This window comes from Taudactylus pleione, unplaced genomic scaffold, assembly GCF_031769625.1.
Source record: "Taudactylus pleione unplaced genomic scaffold, aTauple2 ptg000471l, whole genome shotgun sequence".
NCBI classification, from domain to species: Eukaryota; Metazoa; Chordata; class Amphibia; order Anura; family Myobatrachidae; genus Taudactylus; species Taudactylus pleione.
In genome coordinates this window covers 2,127,067-2,141,662 of record NW_028284873.1, presented here as the reverse complement: position 1 = coordinate 2,141,662, position 14,596 = coordinate 2,127,067, and the positions used below count along the sequence as shown (strand labels likewise).

Sequence of the window (14,596 nt, the reverse complement as noted above, 5' to 3'; positions counted from 1 at the left end):
CCTTGCCACTCCGTGTCGTAAATGGCATATTGGCAAGTTTACGTTTCTCCTCAGATGATTTAAATGGTTTTTTTTAAGGTCATTTTCCTGAACTTTGTCATTTGGGATTGTATGTGCCCTCTACTATGACATTGGGCATCGGCCTTGGCAGACTACGTTGATGGCATGTTTTCGTCTATGTCATGACTAGTGGCAGCAGCTTCAGCACTAGGAGGAGGTGGTTCTTGATCTTTCCCTATTTTATTTTTATCAGAGAAAGTTTGGTCCTCCATTTATGTTATATTGATATATACGTGTGGCTAAGGCGCACACAAACACAGAAAATATTTTTTTTTTTTTGGAGACTAGTGCACTTTGTTAGTTACACCACCCTTTAAGAAATGAGCCAGCTGGCTCTTTACTTATGGGACACAGGCGCACGCTTGGCGCTGCTTCTTTGTTGATGCACGTGCAGCTACAGTGCACACAATTCACAAACACAGAAAATATTTTTTTATTTTGTTTGGAGTGCACTTTGGGGGTTACAGCACCCTTTAATGGTCAAGCCAACCGGCCCTTCACTTATGACACCGGCGCACGCTTGATGCACGTGCAGCTATTGCGCACACAATTAACAAACACAAAAAAAAATGTTTGGAGTGCACTTTGGGGGAGCACCCCTGATGCACAGATCACCCCATGGACAACACTACAGCACCCCTCTAGGACTACAGCCTTTATGGGACACTGCACAACACAGTCCAGCCAGCCCCTATAGACTTTAGAGTGGACACAGCCCCTATGGATAACTGACTGCACAACACAGCCCAGCCAGCCCCTATAACAGCAGCACAACACAGCCCAGCTAGCCCCTATGGACAACAGCAGCACAACACAGCCCAGTTAGCCCCTATGGACTGAGTGGTCACAGCCCCTATGGACAACAGCAGCACATCACAGCCCAGCCAGCCCTAGCTCCCACCCTCCCTCTTCACTGTCCACAGCCGGAGTGAGAAAGGGCGCCGACGCGGGGACCTTTTATAGAATCCAAAACCCGCGAGATCCGGAAGGCGGGATGATGACGTTTTGCCTCGATTTCAATTCCGAGTCAGGCGGGAAAAGTCGAGCCTGACTCGGATACGACTCGGATCGGGGGGTTCAGATTTCAGAAAGCCGAATCCGCTCATCCCTAGTAGTGACAGTGAGTAGAACATTGCTGCCTGTGACAGTGAGTATAACACTGCTGCCTGTAGTGACAGTGAGTATAACACTGCTGCCTGTAGTGACAGTGAGTATAACATTGCTGCCTGTAGTGAGTGAGTATAACACTGCTGCCTCTAGTGACAGTGAGTATAACACTGCTGCCTGTAGGTACAGGGAGTATAACATTGCTGCCTGTAGTGACAGTGAGCACAGTATAACACTGCTGCCTGTATTGGCAGTGAGTATAACACTGCTGCCTGTAGTGACAGTGAGTACAGTATAACATTGCTGCCTGTAGTGACAGTGAGTATAACACTGCTGCCTGTAGTGACAGTGAGTATATCATTGCTTCCTGTGACAGTGAGTATAACACTGCTGCCTGTAGTGACAGTGAGTAGAACATTGCTGCCTGTGACAGTGAGTAGAACATTGCTGCCTGTGACAGTGAGTATAACACTGTTGCCTGTAGTGACAGTGACTATAACACTGCTGCCTGTAGTGACAGTGAGTATAACATTGCTGCCTGTAGTGAGTGAGTTTAACACTGCTGTCTGTATTGACAGTGAGTATAACATTGCTGCCTGTAGTGACAGTGAGAATAACACTGCTGCCTGTAGTGGCAGTGAGTATAACACTGTTGCCTGTAGTGAGTGAGTTTAACACTGCTGTCTGTATTGACAGTGAGTATAACATTGCTGCCTGTAGTGACAGTGAGAATAACACTGCTGCCTGTAGTGGCAGTGAGTATAACACTGTTGCCTGTAGTAACAGTGAGTACAGTATAACATTGCTGCCTGTAGTGACAGTGAGTATAACACTGCTGCCTGTAGTGACAGTGAGTATAACATTGCTGCCTGTAGTTAGTGAGTTTAACACTGCTGTCTGTAGTGACAGTGACTTTAACATTGCTGCCTGTAGGGACAGTGAGTATAACATTGCTGCCTGTAGTGAGTATAACACTGCTGCCTCTAGCGACAGTGAGTATAACATTGCTGCCTGTAGTAACAGTGAGTACTGTATAACATTGCTGCCTGTAGTAACAGTGAGTATAACACTGCTGCCTATAGTGACAGTGAGTATAACATTGCTGACTGTAGTGACCGTAAGTATAACATTGCTGCCTGTAGTGACAGTGAGTATAACACTGCTGCCTGTAGGTACAGTGAGTATAACATTGCTGTCTGTAGGTACAGTAAGTATAACATATAACATTGCAGCATGTAGTGACAGTGTGTAAAATACTGCAGCATGTAGTGACAGTGAGTATAACACTGTTGTTCTTTAAGTAGTGTGGTAACTAATTGCAGCATGTAGTGACTGTGAGTATAACATTAGAGCAACATTGCTTCATGTATAGTAATCTGTCTCTGATTCTGATGACTGTCTGTGAGAGCCACAACCTTCCCTGCTGCCTCGCAGTCTCCTCCCCGGTGTTTCCGCTTCCTCGTGTCACACATGGCTGCTGCAGGCTCCGTCTCCGGGGACATGGAGGTGCCGGTTGGCTGTGAGCACTACATTCGGGGCTGTGAGCTGAGGGTGAGGGGCGTTGGGGTCCATGATGTGATATACAGTAGTACTGTAGAAGGGAATACACCGGGGAGAGAGAGGCGCTTGTGTGTATGTTACCTGCACTGTCTAGCTGTCCCCGTCTCCGCAGCCTCTCACCTCTATGCAGTTGTGTTACACTATAATGAGCTCTGAGCAGCAACTGATAATAAAAGGAAAGTTTTAGTAACTAATCACGAGATTGTTCAAATTTATATATTAGTTCTAGCTATATCTGAGTTACAGTTAAACTGTTTTATTGGATGTATAACACAGATACACCCTGAGGTGCAAGCATTATAGCCATTGCTCTCTTGATACAGTACACACACTGCACCCACTTCAGCTTAGAAACAGGTTCCATTTTTGTATAGTAACCAAAGTAAGCATAGGTTCAGTACATTTTATGTTGTATGAGTATTTGCTTTTTAATGCATTTTGCACTTTATATTTAGCATTTTTCAGGCAACTAGAATGTGAATTCAATATTTGTAGTCAGTCCATTTTTTTTAGATGTTTCAAAAGCAATAATTTTAATAATGTCCTTGTGTTAATTCACTATTGAGGAACAGAATAGAAAATGATTTAGTTTGGCGCAATGACGGATATTAATATATGCTCCTGGCACATAAAGACACTTCAAAGTTGATTTTCCAGGCTGCTGTATGTTAGGGAAAAAGTATATTTGCAATGTTTGTTATTTCAGTAACACATACATGCATCAATTAGATTTCTGTACCAGAATGGGAAAATTCAGCTGTTAAATTGTAATATCTTTTCAGTTTGGTCATGGCATCACTGTAAGCTGTTGTGGTCACTGGTCAGGTTTTCCTGTCAATGCAGGAAAATGCCATTATATTGCAAGTATAATCATTTTTATTTAAAGGACCAGTTACTACCTAGTAATTTAACCCCCCTGCCAAAGTGTGTGTATTATTATTATTATTATTATTATTATTATTATTATTATTATATATACTGCACCACAAAGTGTCTGCTATACAATTAATAACCATAGACAAAGCAGAATTACAAAGCATGAGTACTATACTTGACAGCAAATCATAATGCAAGTACAGAGCAAAATTAAAAGCATTACTGTAACAACGCGCAGTAGGAAAGAGACAAGTGCATACAAGATGATATAATGATGACCTTAAATAGGCAGAATAAGAATGAATGGATGCAATTTCAACCAAAACGCATGGCAGATAGGAATTTGGCCTAATGCTGGGTACACACTGGCACATATATTGGTCGATGAATTGATCGGCCAGTATTTCTTGTCTGTGTCGGTCAGTGTGTACCAGCGATATGTCTGTGAACTGCGTCGTTCACAGTCATACTGCTTCAGCTGTGCTGCACAGCTGATGCCCAATATAGCTGCAGATATGTTGGGGCATTGTGCTGTATTTACGGGCGGTTAGTCGGCCGCCCATACTCTTGCTGCAGAGGCCATGGGGAGGGGGGCATAACACGTCTCCGGCCAGCAGGACCTATGGCCAGATGACAGATGATGGTTGTTCACTGTGTATTAACAATCATCTGCAGATGTATCTGTTAGGTGTGTACCCAGCTTAATACACTGAAGACAGACCAGAACATAACAGTTATGCAGAAGAAGAATGCAGGTTGAGCAAAATGTATACAGAACCAATTCAAGATTAAGACATGACAGAGGCATGTGAGGATGATGGAGAGAGGACAGACGTGAGATATAAGGTAGAGGACTCTGGGCCTGATTCAGACCCGGTCGCAAGCGCTGAGTGCTCGCAACAGAGTCGATGGTGGCCCAGAGCGCATGTGCACGACGGAGCCGGCTCCGTCTAGCGCATGCGCGAGACCCGGATAGCGACGGGCAATCCGTTGCTCCGGGTCTCGTACCAAAGGGGGCGTGCTGTCGATGTTGAGTGACAGCATGCCCCCTTTGGTGAGCGGGCCAGGGGAGTGGCTGGCCAAACAGAGGCGTTCCCATGTGAACGCCTCTGTTTGGGGCCGGCCCCACTGACATCACAAGTGATGTCAGTGGGAGAGATTTTGGCTCTGTTAGAGCCGAAATCTCTCTGGGGCTTGCGGCAACGAGACCCTACCACAAGGGTCGCAAGCCCGATGGTCTTGACCATCGCGACCATCTTCCTGGCCGCTCGCTATAGCTGTGGGTGGTCACTCACAGCTATGCGAGCGGCCAGGTGGCCGTTCTTAAAAAAAAAAAAAAAAAAAAAAAAAAGACCGGCCCTGATTCAGAGCGAGCGCTCTGTCAGAGCGACTGGCTCTGAAGCAGGGGCCTCTGCCTGAGACAGTGACAGCTAACATTCTAAAGGGAGGGTGTGATAAGACAGGGAAGAAGTTGCCTATAGCAAGTTAGCAACAAAGAGGATTTTTTCATGGCAACCAATCAGCTTAGAGTCAGCTTTTATCAAGTACATTCTATAAAATTATAAGTAGAAGCTGATTCGTTGCTATGGACAACTTCTCCACTGGTCCACTTCTCATCTCTTTTCACTGCTTGATACATCAACCTTAAAAGACACAGTGAGGCCAGATGAGGTCTGGAGATACACAGCATGGGTAGATGTGCAAGGCATCAAGGACCAGTCCTTTCAGGTGGGAGTAGGATCAGAGTCGGGGGCACAAGGCCAGGTTCACGATCATGGTGGTGTATTGTGAATAAAGTTAAAAATTAAATATAGCCCCCCCTTTTTTTTATTTGGAATTTACGCAAAGCCACTCTTTGAAATAAATATACAAAATAATCATAGTTTATAATTAACTAAATATTCCCATATGTTCTCTTTTACTCCTCTGTTGCAGGATACAATGGTGGGAAGGCACATAGAATAATAGTAAATCTGTGCCCGTATCTAGATCTCAAGATGCATTTCAGTCGAATAAAAGCACCATATTCATCTTATTTACTCCAGACATACTGTAGGTCATACACACTAACATTTTTATAATTATTATTATTACCTTTTATTTATCGGCCACCACAATGTCTTCAGTGCAATACAGTGATAACAAAAAAAACCACAGCAAATAAATAAAATAAAGGCAGTGGAGCAGAGGTTAGAGAGACCCACTAAGTATTGTAAAAGCAAATAATGGTGGGTTGCGCAGTGTAGGAGTAGGAATCAAACAGCATTCAATGACCCTGTACCCAGTTAGTGGGCATATAGACAGGATTGGAGTCACAGGTGGGGAAAAATGGACACGGGATATGCTCATGAGTGAATAGTGATAAGAGAAGGAAGAGGGCCATGATGGAGTACTGTATAATGTTTTCGCACTTTGCATGCATCTGCATCACACTGCGCGTGCACGAACTAGCCAGTGCGATCGGGTAAGGGTATGCAGACTACACGCAGTGTGTACACAGACCCTGCTGATATTGATTGACAGGAAGTGCCGTTTGTGGGTGGTAACAGGGGGTGGTCGGGCGAACGCAGGCGTGCCTGTGTGTTGGGATGCCGTTATAGGGGAGTGCATCATTAAGGCAGTGCGGCAGCATACGCAGCCAGGCGACTCGATGCACACAGGAAGTGGTCAAAATCCTGCATGACATCAGGTCAACCTCTATTGTGCGTATGGTTCCTGATGTTACGGATGTTTCTGCTGTCTTGCGTACTACTCAGGCTTTGAATAAAGGGAAGTGGGCTGCATTGTGTAGTGCTGGGCGTCTGCATCTTATGCTGCGGTTGCCGTGCGTGTGCATTGATTAGCATATATTTGCAGCGGCCGAGTGCGTGTGCACGCTTGTGTTCCTTGCTGAATCATGCCTTTTAGACACTGAAGTGCCAAAAGTCATGGGACAACAGTATGCAAAGGTAATGGTACAGATGTGTCCACATACATCTAGCCTCCTTGCACGTTAAACAACCCTTCTAGATGCACTATGTCCTGGCGCGACTCGGTAATGCAGATTATTTTTTTGTGCGATCCTTTTCCCTTAAAATGCATCTTATTTGCAAAGTGATACAAATAAGACACACAAGCAGCTTATACTGATTAAAATGATATGCGACTTGCCTATATTCTGTGTGGGGCTATGGCTGTATATGCATGTAAAATGCTACATTACAGTGTCCCAGCCGCTATCACTGTAACTAACACTTTTGCAAATAAGACGTATTTTAAGGAGAAAAGTTAGACGAAAAGACGCTTGTCGCTCCTGAAGTCACATGTCACTCACACATTGTGTAACGTGACTTGTAGCGCACGGAGGATAGATGTATGTTGACATATCTGTAGGTGGCGTCACCATACTGTGATGTCTTGGAAATGCCCACACCTGCATCAGTTGTAATCTGACATCTCGTGAGTCAATTTGAATACCGGCTAGGCTGCTCATGGCAAGGCGTCATGAATTATTGGAGTTCGAATGGGGCATGATAGTGGGTGCCCGACAGATGGGACATTCCATGTCCGAAGTTGTGCAGACATTCCGCTTTCCTCTATCTACGGTGTCACGTGTATACCAGGAATACCTCATGGCAGACATTACCACCCACCGTGAACAGCGTAGTGGCCGACCTTGGTTGCTTAATGATCATGACCAGCGGCGTCTGGCCAGAATTGTCCATGGTAACAGACAAGCGACACTGGTTCAAATCACATCCACATATAATGCAGGAGGTTCCAGACGCATATCCAGCAGATTAGTGCAGCGTTCTTTAGCTTCCATGGGATATGGGAACAGACCTGCCAGAGTGCCCTTGTTAACACCACGACACCAGACACAACTCCTTACCTGGGCTCGTGACCTGGTTACTTGGACCCTGGAGGACTGGCAACATGTGGCATGGTCCGATGAGTCACGTTTTCAGTTGTTTTGAACTGATGGTAGGATTCATGAGTGGCGCAGACCCCGAGAGGCCATGTACCCCTGTTGTGTACAAGGCACTGTGCAGGCTGGTGGTGGTTCCATAATTGTGTGGTGTGTGTTCACGTAGCATGGGTTGGGCCCGCTGGTGAGCATGAACACATCATTGATCGGTAACCGTTATGTTGCACTACTTGATGTCCATTTGCAGCCCTTCATGTACTCCCCACAAAGATGGAATATTCCAGCAGAAAATGCACAGTGTCATCGGTCCCAAGTTGTTCAGCATTGGTTCGAGGAGCATCCTGGAGAGTTCTGATGAATGGCGTGGCCAGCACGTTCGCCAGCCATGAATCAAATCGAGCATTTATGGGACGTAGTGGTGTGGTCCATTCGCACCCAAGATCCAGCACCCACAAATATCATGGAGCTGTAGGAAGCTATCCAGGCGGCATGGGTTAACTTCTCTCCACTTGTGGAATCGATTCCACGTTGTGTTGCTGCAATTTTCCTAGGGTAGGAGGAGTCCTACACGTTACTAGGCGTCTATCCCATGACTTTTGGCACTTCAGTGTAAGTATATTCTGTGGTGGATACATCCCATTTTTGCTTATGTTGTCGGCTTTTGCTTTTAGCATCAATTAATAACTCTTCATCTCACATATGCAATATACATTTTGCTCAGAAGAGCAGAAACCATTCCTGAGTGACATAAAAAGCCCCAGTGTTGGCTGAGCGTTCTTAAACAGCCAGTCACAAGCAGTTCACTATTGTCACAGTATTTGCACCTGCCCATGACCAGCTGCAAATAATATGACTTTCCCAGGTGTAAAAGTATCTTTTTCTAGATTTGCATGTGTTTACAGTTGTTTGACCATGCCCTTACTTACATTAACCTACTTCACTCTGCCCATCCGGATGCAGGTAGGCGAAAGTGGCAGAATCTGGTAAATCTGCATAGGTGCTTCTACAGTCAGGTGCATAAATATTGTGACATTGACAGAATTTTCATACTTTGGCCTCTATTCACCACCACAATGGCTTTGAAATGAAACAAACAAGATGTGCTTTAACTGCAGACTTTCAGATTTAATTTGAGGGTAATTACATCCAAATCAGGTGAACAGTGTAGGAATTACAACAGTTTCTATATGTGCCTCCCACTTTTTAAGGGGCCAAAAGTAATGGGACAAACTAAACAATCCTAAATCTAACTTTCACTTTTTAATACTTTGTTGCAAATCCTTTGCAGGCAATTACAGCCTGAAGTCTGGAACGCATAGACATCACCAGACGCTGGGTTTCAACCCTGGTGATGCTCTGCCAGGCCTCTACTGCAAATGTCTTCAGTTCCTGCTTGTTCTTGGGGCATTTTCCCTTCAGTTTTGTCTTCATCAAGTGAAATGCATGCTCAATCGGATTCTGGTCAGGGGATTGACTTGGCCATTGCATAACATTCCACTTTTTAGCCTTAAAAACTCTTTGGTTGCTTTTGCAGTATGCTTCGGGTCATTGTCCATCTGCATTGTGAAGCGCCGTCCAATGAGTTCTGAAGCATTTGACTGAATATGAGCATATAATATTGCCCGAAACACTTCAGAATTCATTCTGCTGCTTTTGTCAGCAGTCATATCAATAAATTCAAGGGAACCAGTGCAATTGGCAGCCATACATTCCCACGCCATAACACTACCACCACCATGCTTCACTGATGAGGTGGTATGTTTGGGATCATGAGCAGTTCCTTTCCTTCTCCATACTCTTCTCTTCCCATCACTCTGGTACAAGTTGATCTTTGTCTCATCTGTTCCATAACTGTAATGGCTTTTTCTACTTCAGGGTCCATAGGGTATCCACAGGATACCTTGGGGTATAGGTGTGACGTCAGTCGCAGGGCACCAAAGAGTTAAGCTTTCAGCCTCCCAGGATGCACTAGGTCCCCCTCCTATACCCCGCCCCCAGGCCAAGGCACCTCAGTTTAGTTTGGTGCCCGGCCGGAGTCGGGTGCACCTGTTGGAGTGGGGGCTAGAAGAGCCCCTGAAGCTTATTCTTCATGCAGCTGTGGCTGCACAACTGGATGAACAGCATGGACAGTCAGTCCTGACGTCCATGCTGTCTTCCCTACACCCCGCCGGTACCAGAACGCCGGTACTGATCCGGGGATGCTGGTGGGCGTCTGGGGTCACAGCTAGCGGTGACCCCAGATGCTCCGGACCATGGCCGGATTCAAGGGGGACAGAGGTAAGCAGCGGGGTCCCGCGGTGGGTCCCCGCTGATCACATGGTCCTAAGTCCCCAGGCAGGGGGCTCCCTGGGGACTGGCTGCAGCGTGGAGCCAGGCGACCAACCTGCGCTTCCACTACCCCCTGGGACAGCGGACCGCAGCAGAGCGGTAGCGCTGCGGCGTCCCAGGGGTTAAATGCATGCCAGGGGAGCGCGCCTTCCCTGTCTCACAGCCGGCGCCTCCCCCGCTGCACACAGCCCTCTCTGCACTGTGCTGACTGGTCCTGTGTCAGCGCTCCTCCCCCAGGCCAGCTTCTCTCTGCTCCTCGGCGGCCATCTTCTCTGCAACGCATGGTGAACGCTGCTGGAAGCGCTGGAAGGAAGCATCGTGGTCTGGGTCCCCCCGCATACCTCTCCTCCGCTGTGGCTCAGGTCTGTGTATGCAGCGCTGTGTCCTACCAGGCCCTGTGTCTGTGTAGTTGAGTGATCAGCGCTGTTAGTGCAGGAATTGTTATTTCTCTGCATTGTATGTGACTGTGCTAGCGCTGCCTGTAACTATTCTTCACTAAACTGTCAGCTTTATTACTGTCCCTGTTCTTTCTGCTAAAGCCCTTGCGGTGCGGTGCTGCAGGGTGGTCTCTCGCCTATTTAATACTTAATTGGTGAGAGAGGTCACATACGTGGTGCCATCATGTCTGAAAGTGATTTTCCCCTCCGGCTACAGTGTACCACGTGCAAAGTACCGTTAGCGGAGGGGGAGGGTAGCGCGGAGGGCCTTTGCCGGCAGTGTTGTCCATGGCGCGGCCTATTACGGTTACAGCACCGGTACAGGAGCCGCCCTGGGCTTGTTTCGCTCAGGCGTTAACAGCTTTAGTGGGCCAGTTAGCTCCGCAGCCCGCGTTTACTCCGATGGGTTTGTCCCAGCAGTCTGTGGTGTCGTCACCCATGCAGGGGTTCCCACGACAATTGGTGGTACCCCACAGTCTCCCTATTTCCCCGCTCCCGGGTTCTCAGGAGCCAGCGTGGGTTAACTCCCTGACGAGTTCTTTACAGCACTTGTCGGATGTATTGCAAGGGGAGTCTGTGATGCGGCCTCATAAAAGGCCGGTGGCGTCTCTGTCCGCTCCTTATGAGGATGACGAAGGGACGTCTGATGATGGGGAGATTCTGGATCCTTACGATCAGGAACCTTTCCATACTAAGGACGCTGATGCTAAGTCCAAAGTATATATTCCTGGACTTATTCGGGCGGTCCGCACAGCCTTGGTGATTGAGGACGAAGTTCCCCCAGCGGCTAAATCTAAGTATGCCTTTTTCAAAGATGTGAAGGGCGATGCCACAGTCTTTCCTCTTTCGGGTCAGTTGGTGGACCATTTAGAGGAGGCGTGGAAACAACCTGGCAAAAGATACCAGCCGCAGAGACGCCTGGCGGTGGCTTATCCGTTCGCGGATAATTATTTTGCTAAGTGTGAATCCCCTCCACAGGTGGATTCTCACGTGACCCGTCTTGTCCGTAGTGCCACATTGCCGATGCCATCCATGTCCTCCCTTAAGGATGCTACGGACCGCAAGGTAGAAATCTGCCTGAAGTCCGCTTATTCCCTTGCAGGGGGGGCAGCACGGCCGGCTATGGCCATTTGCTGGGTTGCCAGAGCGATGGAGCGCTGGGCGGATTCATTAGAGGCTTCTTTTGAATCCGACTGTCCGGCCGAACAAGCGGAGTTGATTGGCAATCTCCGTGATTCGGCCACCTACATCAACGAGGCGGCTCTAGACATTAGTACTCTGGTGTCTAGAATTTCTTCAGCAGCGGTAGCTGCTCGTCGCACCTTGTGGCTGCGATCCTGGAAGGCGGACGCAGATCCAAGAAAGGTCTGGAAGCGTTGCCGTTTACCGGAGAAGTTCTCTTCGGTCCGGATCTGGATAAGATTGTGGCCACGCTGGCGGCAGCCAAATCTGCTTGTCTCCCGTCGGCCGCTGCTCCTTCTGGTTCTGGACCATCGTCCTTTCGGTCATCTAGGGCCCAGGGCAGGCCCAAACCACAGTCGTTTCCTCGACAGGCTGGCCCTAAGAAATCGGGCAAGCCCCGGAAACAGGCATGGAGTACCAGACGTCCGGCCCCCAAGCCAGATGACAAGCCTGCGGCCTGACGGTCCGGGTCTCCCCTTGGGGGATCCCAGGGTGGGAGGCCGCCTGCTGCAGTTCTCCCGGTGTTGGTCGTTCACTACGACAGACACTTGGGTTCTGGAGGTGGTCTCTCACGGGTACGCCCTCTCCTTCCGGCACAGACCCCCGGCTCGATTCTTCACCACGGGTCTACCATCAGACCGGAACAAGGCTACGGAGCTGCGGAAGGTATTGCACACTATGCTCCAGGCTGGAGTTATAGTGCCTGTTCCATTCTCCCAGAGGGGCCAGGGTTTCTATTCAAATCTATTTTTGGTACAGAAACCCAATGGGTCATATCGTCCGATTCTCAACCTCAAAGCACTCAACAAGTCTTTGCGGGTCCCGAAGTTTCGGATGGAGACCCTACGGTCCATCATTCTGGCGCTGGAACCTGGGGACTACATGGTGTCATTGGACATACAGGACGCTATGGCGGTCATGGCGGCTTCTCTGCGGCTGCAAGGAGTCCGCATGTTGCCGTACTTGGACGACCTGTTATTGGTGGCAGGATCTCCAGAGCTCCTGTTACACCACTTGGACCTGACCATTGCACTGCTGCAACGGCACGGCTGGCTAATTAACTGGCAGAAGTCCACTCTAATCCCGTCTCGGAGGATTCTGCATCTTGGAGTCTTATTGGACTCGGGACAGCAAAGGATCTTCGTGACGGAGGACAAGATCTCTGCTTTACAGTCAAGGGTGCGCAGTTGTCTGCACAGCCGCCGGGTGTCCTTACACTCGGCGATGAGGTTACTGGGCTCCATGGTGTCGGTGTTCGACATGGTGGAATACGCCCAGTTTCACTCTAGACCTCTGCAGCACCTGATCCTGTCCAAGTGGAACGGGCTGCCTCAGTCTCTGAAGTTCCAGACGATTGTGCTCACCCCGGAGGTTCGCCTGTCCCTTGCGTGGTGGTTAAAGATGACCCACCTCAACAAGGGACGTCCGTTCTGGGTTCCAAATTGGGTCCTGTTGACAACGGACGCCAGTCTTCGAGGCTGGGGAGCAGTTTCGGGTCCACACTTGTTCCAGGGCAGGTGGACACCGACAGAAGCGGAGCTTCCAATAAATATCTTGGAATTCCGTGCGGTCTTCAATGCTCTCCTGCAGGCACAGCGGTTTCTCCAGGGTCACCCGGTGCAGGTCCAGTCGGACAATGCTACCACCGTGGCCTACATAAACAGGCAAGGAGGAACTCGCAGTCGGGCGGCTCTCGTAGAGGTCTCTCGGATCCTGGTTTGGGCGGAGCGCAATCTTCCGGCCATATCAGCGGTCTTCATCCCGGGAGTGCTAAATTGGGAGGCGGACTTTCTAAGTCGCCAGGACGTTCATCCAGGGGAATGGTCTCTGCACCCGGACGTTTTTCAACTACTGGTGGACAGGTGGGGTCTTCCAGAAATCGACCTCATGGCGTCCCGGCACAACAACAAGTTGCCGGTGTACGGGTCTCGCACAAGAGACGAAGGGGCGTCTCTGGTGGATGCTCTGTCCGTCCGGTGGACGTTCAGGTTCGCATACCTGTTCCCTCCGGTCTCCCTTCTTCCACGGGTAATCCGGAAATTCAAACAGGAAGGAGGGACGCTCCTGTTGATAGCTCCCGCGTGGCCCAGACGGCACTGGTTCTCAGACCTTCAGGGTCTGTCCGTGGACAGTCCTCTGCGGTTGCCGCTACGACCGGACCTTCTGTCTCAGGGTCCTTGTCTTCACCCGGACCTGACTCGGCTGTCTTTGGCGGCGTGGCTGTTGAGACGGCCATGCTGAGGTCCTGGGGGTTTGCCAGCTCTATGCTGTGTACCATGTTACGAGCTCGGAAACCGTCTTCCGCGAGGATATACCATCGCGTGTGGCATACGTTCTTCCAGTGGTGTCGACCGAGAGGTTATGCACCGCGGGAGTTTCGTCTGTCTCGGATTCTCGCCTTCCTGCAAGCGGGACTAGATCATGGGCTTCGCCTTGCTTCTTTGAAGGTACAGGTTTCGGCCCTATCTGTCTGGTTTCACCGTAGGATTGCTACAATCCCGGATGTGCGCACCTTTATGCAAGGTGTTCTCCGTATTCAGCCGCCCTTTGTTCCACCTGTGGCGCCTTGGGATTTGGCTGTGGTCCTGAGGACTCTCCAAGGACCGCCGTTTGAACCACTGGGCTCAGTGGATATTAAATGGCTAACAGCTAAGACTGTTTTCCTTCTGGCCGTTGCTTCAGCCAGACGTGTTTCTGAGTTAGGGGCTCTTTCTTGTAGACCCCCTTTCTTGGTTTTTTTCATGGGAACAGGGCAGTGCTCCGCACTCGGCCCGAGTTTCTCCCCAAAGTTGTTTCCCAGTTTCAGGTTAACGAGGAAATAGTTGTTCCGGCCTTTAACTCACCGGGTCTTTCCGTGGGTGAGGCCTCTTTGGATGTTGTGCGGGCCTTAAGGACTTATGTGGACCGCACTTCTTTGTTTAGGAAGTCGGACGCTTTGTTGTCCTCTATGGCTTCTGTAAAAAGGGTTGGCCTGCTTCAAAGCAAACTTTGGCAGCCTGGATCCGTATGGCTATTTCTGAAGCTTATCTTCATGAAGGCCTACCGGTCCCTCCTTCTCTGAAGGCTCATTCCACTAGGTCTGTGGGTCCTTCGTGGGCAGCTTGACATGGTGCCTCGGCAGTTCAGATCTGCAAGGCTG

General features: G+C 49.1%; 1 protein-coding gene across 1 annotated transcript in view; it reads left to right on the top strand.

Annotated features, from left to right (window-relative positions):
* The first annotated feature begins 2,573 nt into the window (after positions 1-2,573).
* Positions 2,574-14,596, top strand: part of RCHY1 (ring finger and CHY zinc finger domain containing 1) — a 94,906-nt gene continuing 82,883 nt past the window's right edge. Inside the window, exon 1 of the mRNA XM_088448902.1 lies at positions 2,574-2,718. Within this exon, the coding sequence (XP_088305028.1) occupies positions 2,638-2,718 (81 nt within the window). The 5' untranslated portion in view covers positions 2,574-2,637. The remainder of the gene's footprint in view (positions 2,719-14,596) is intronic.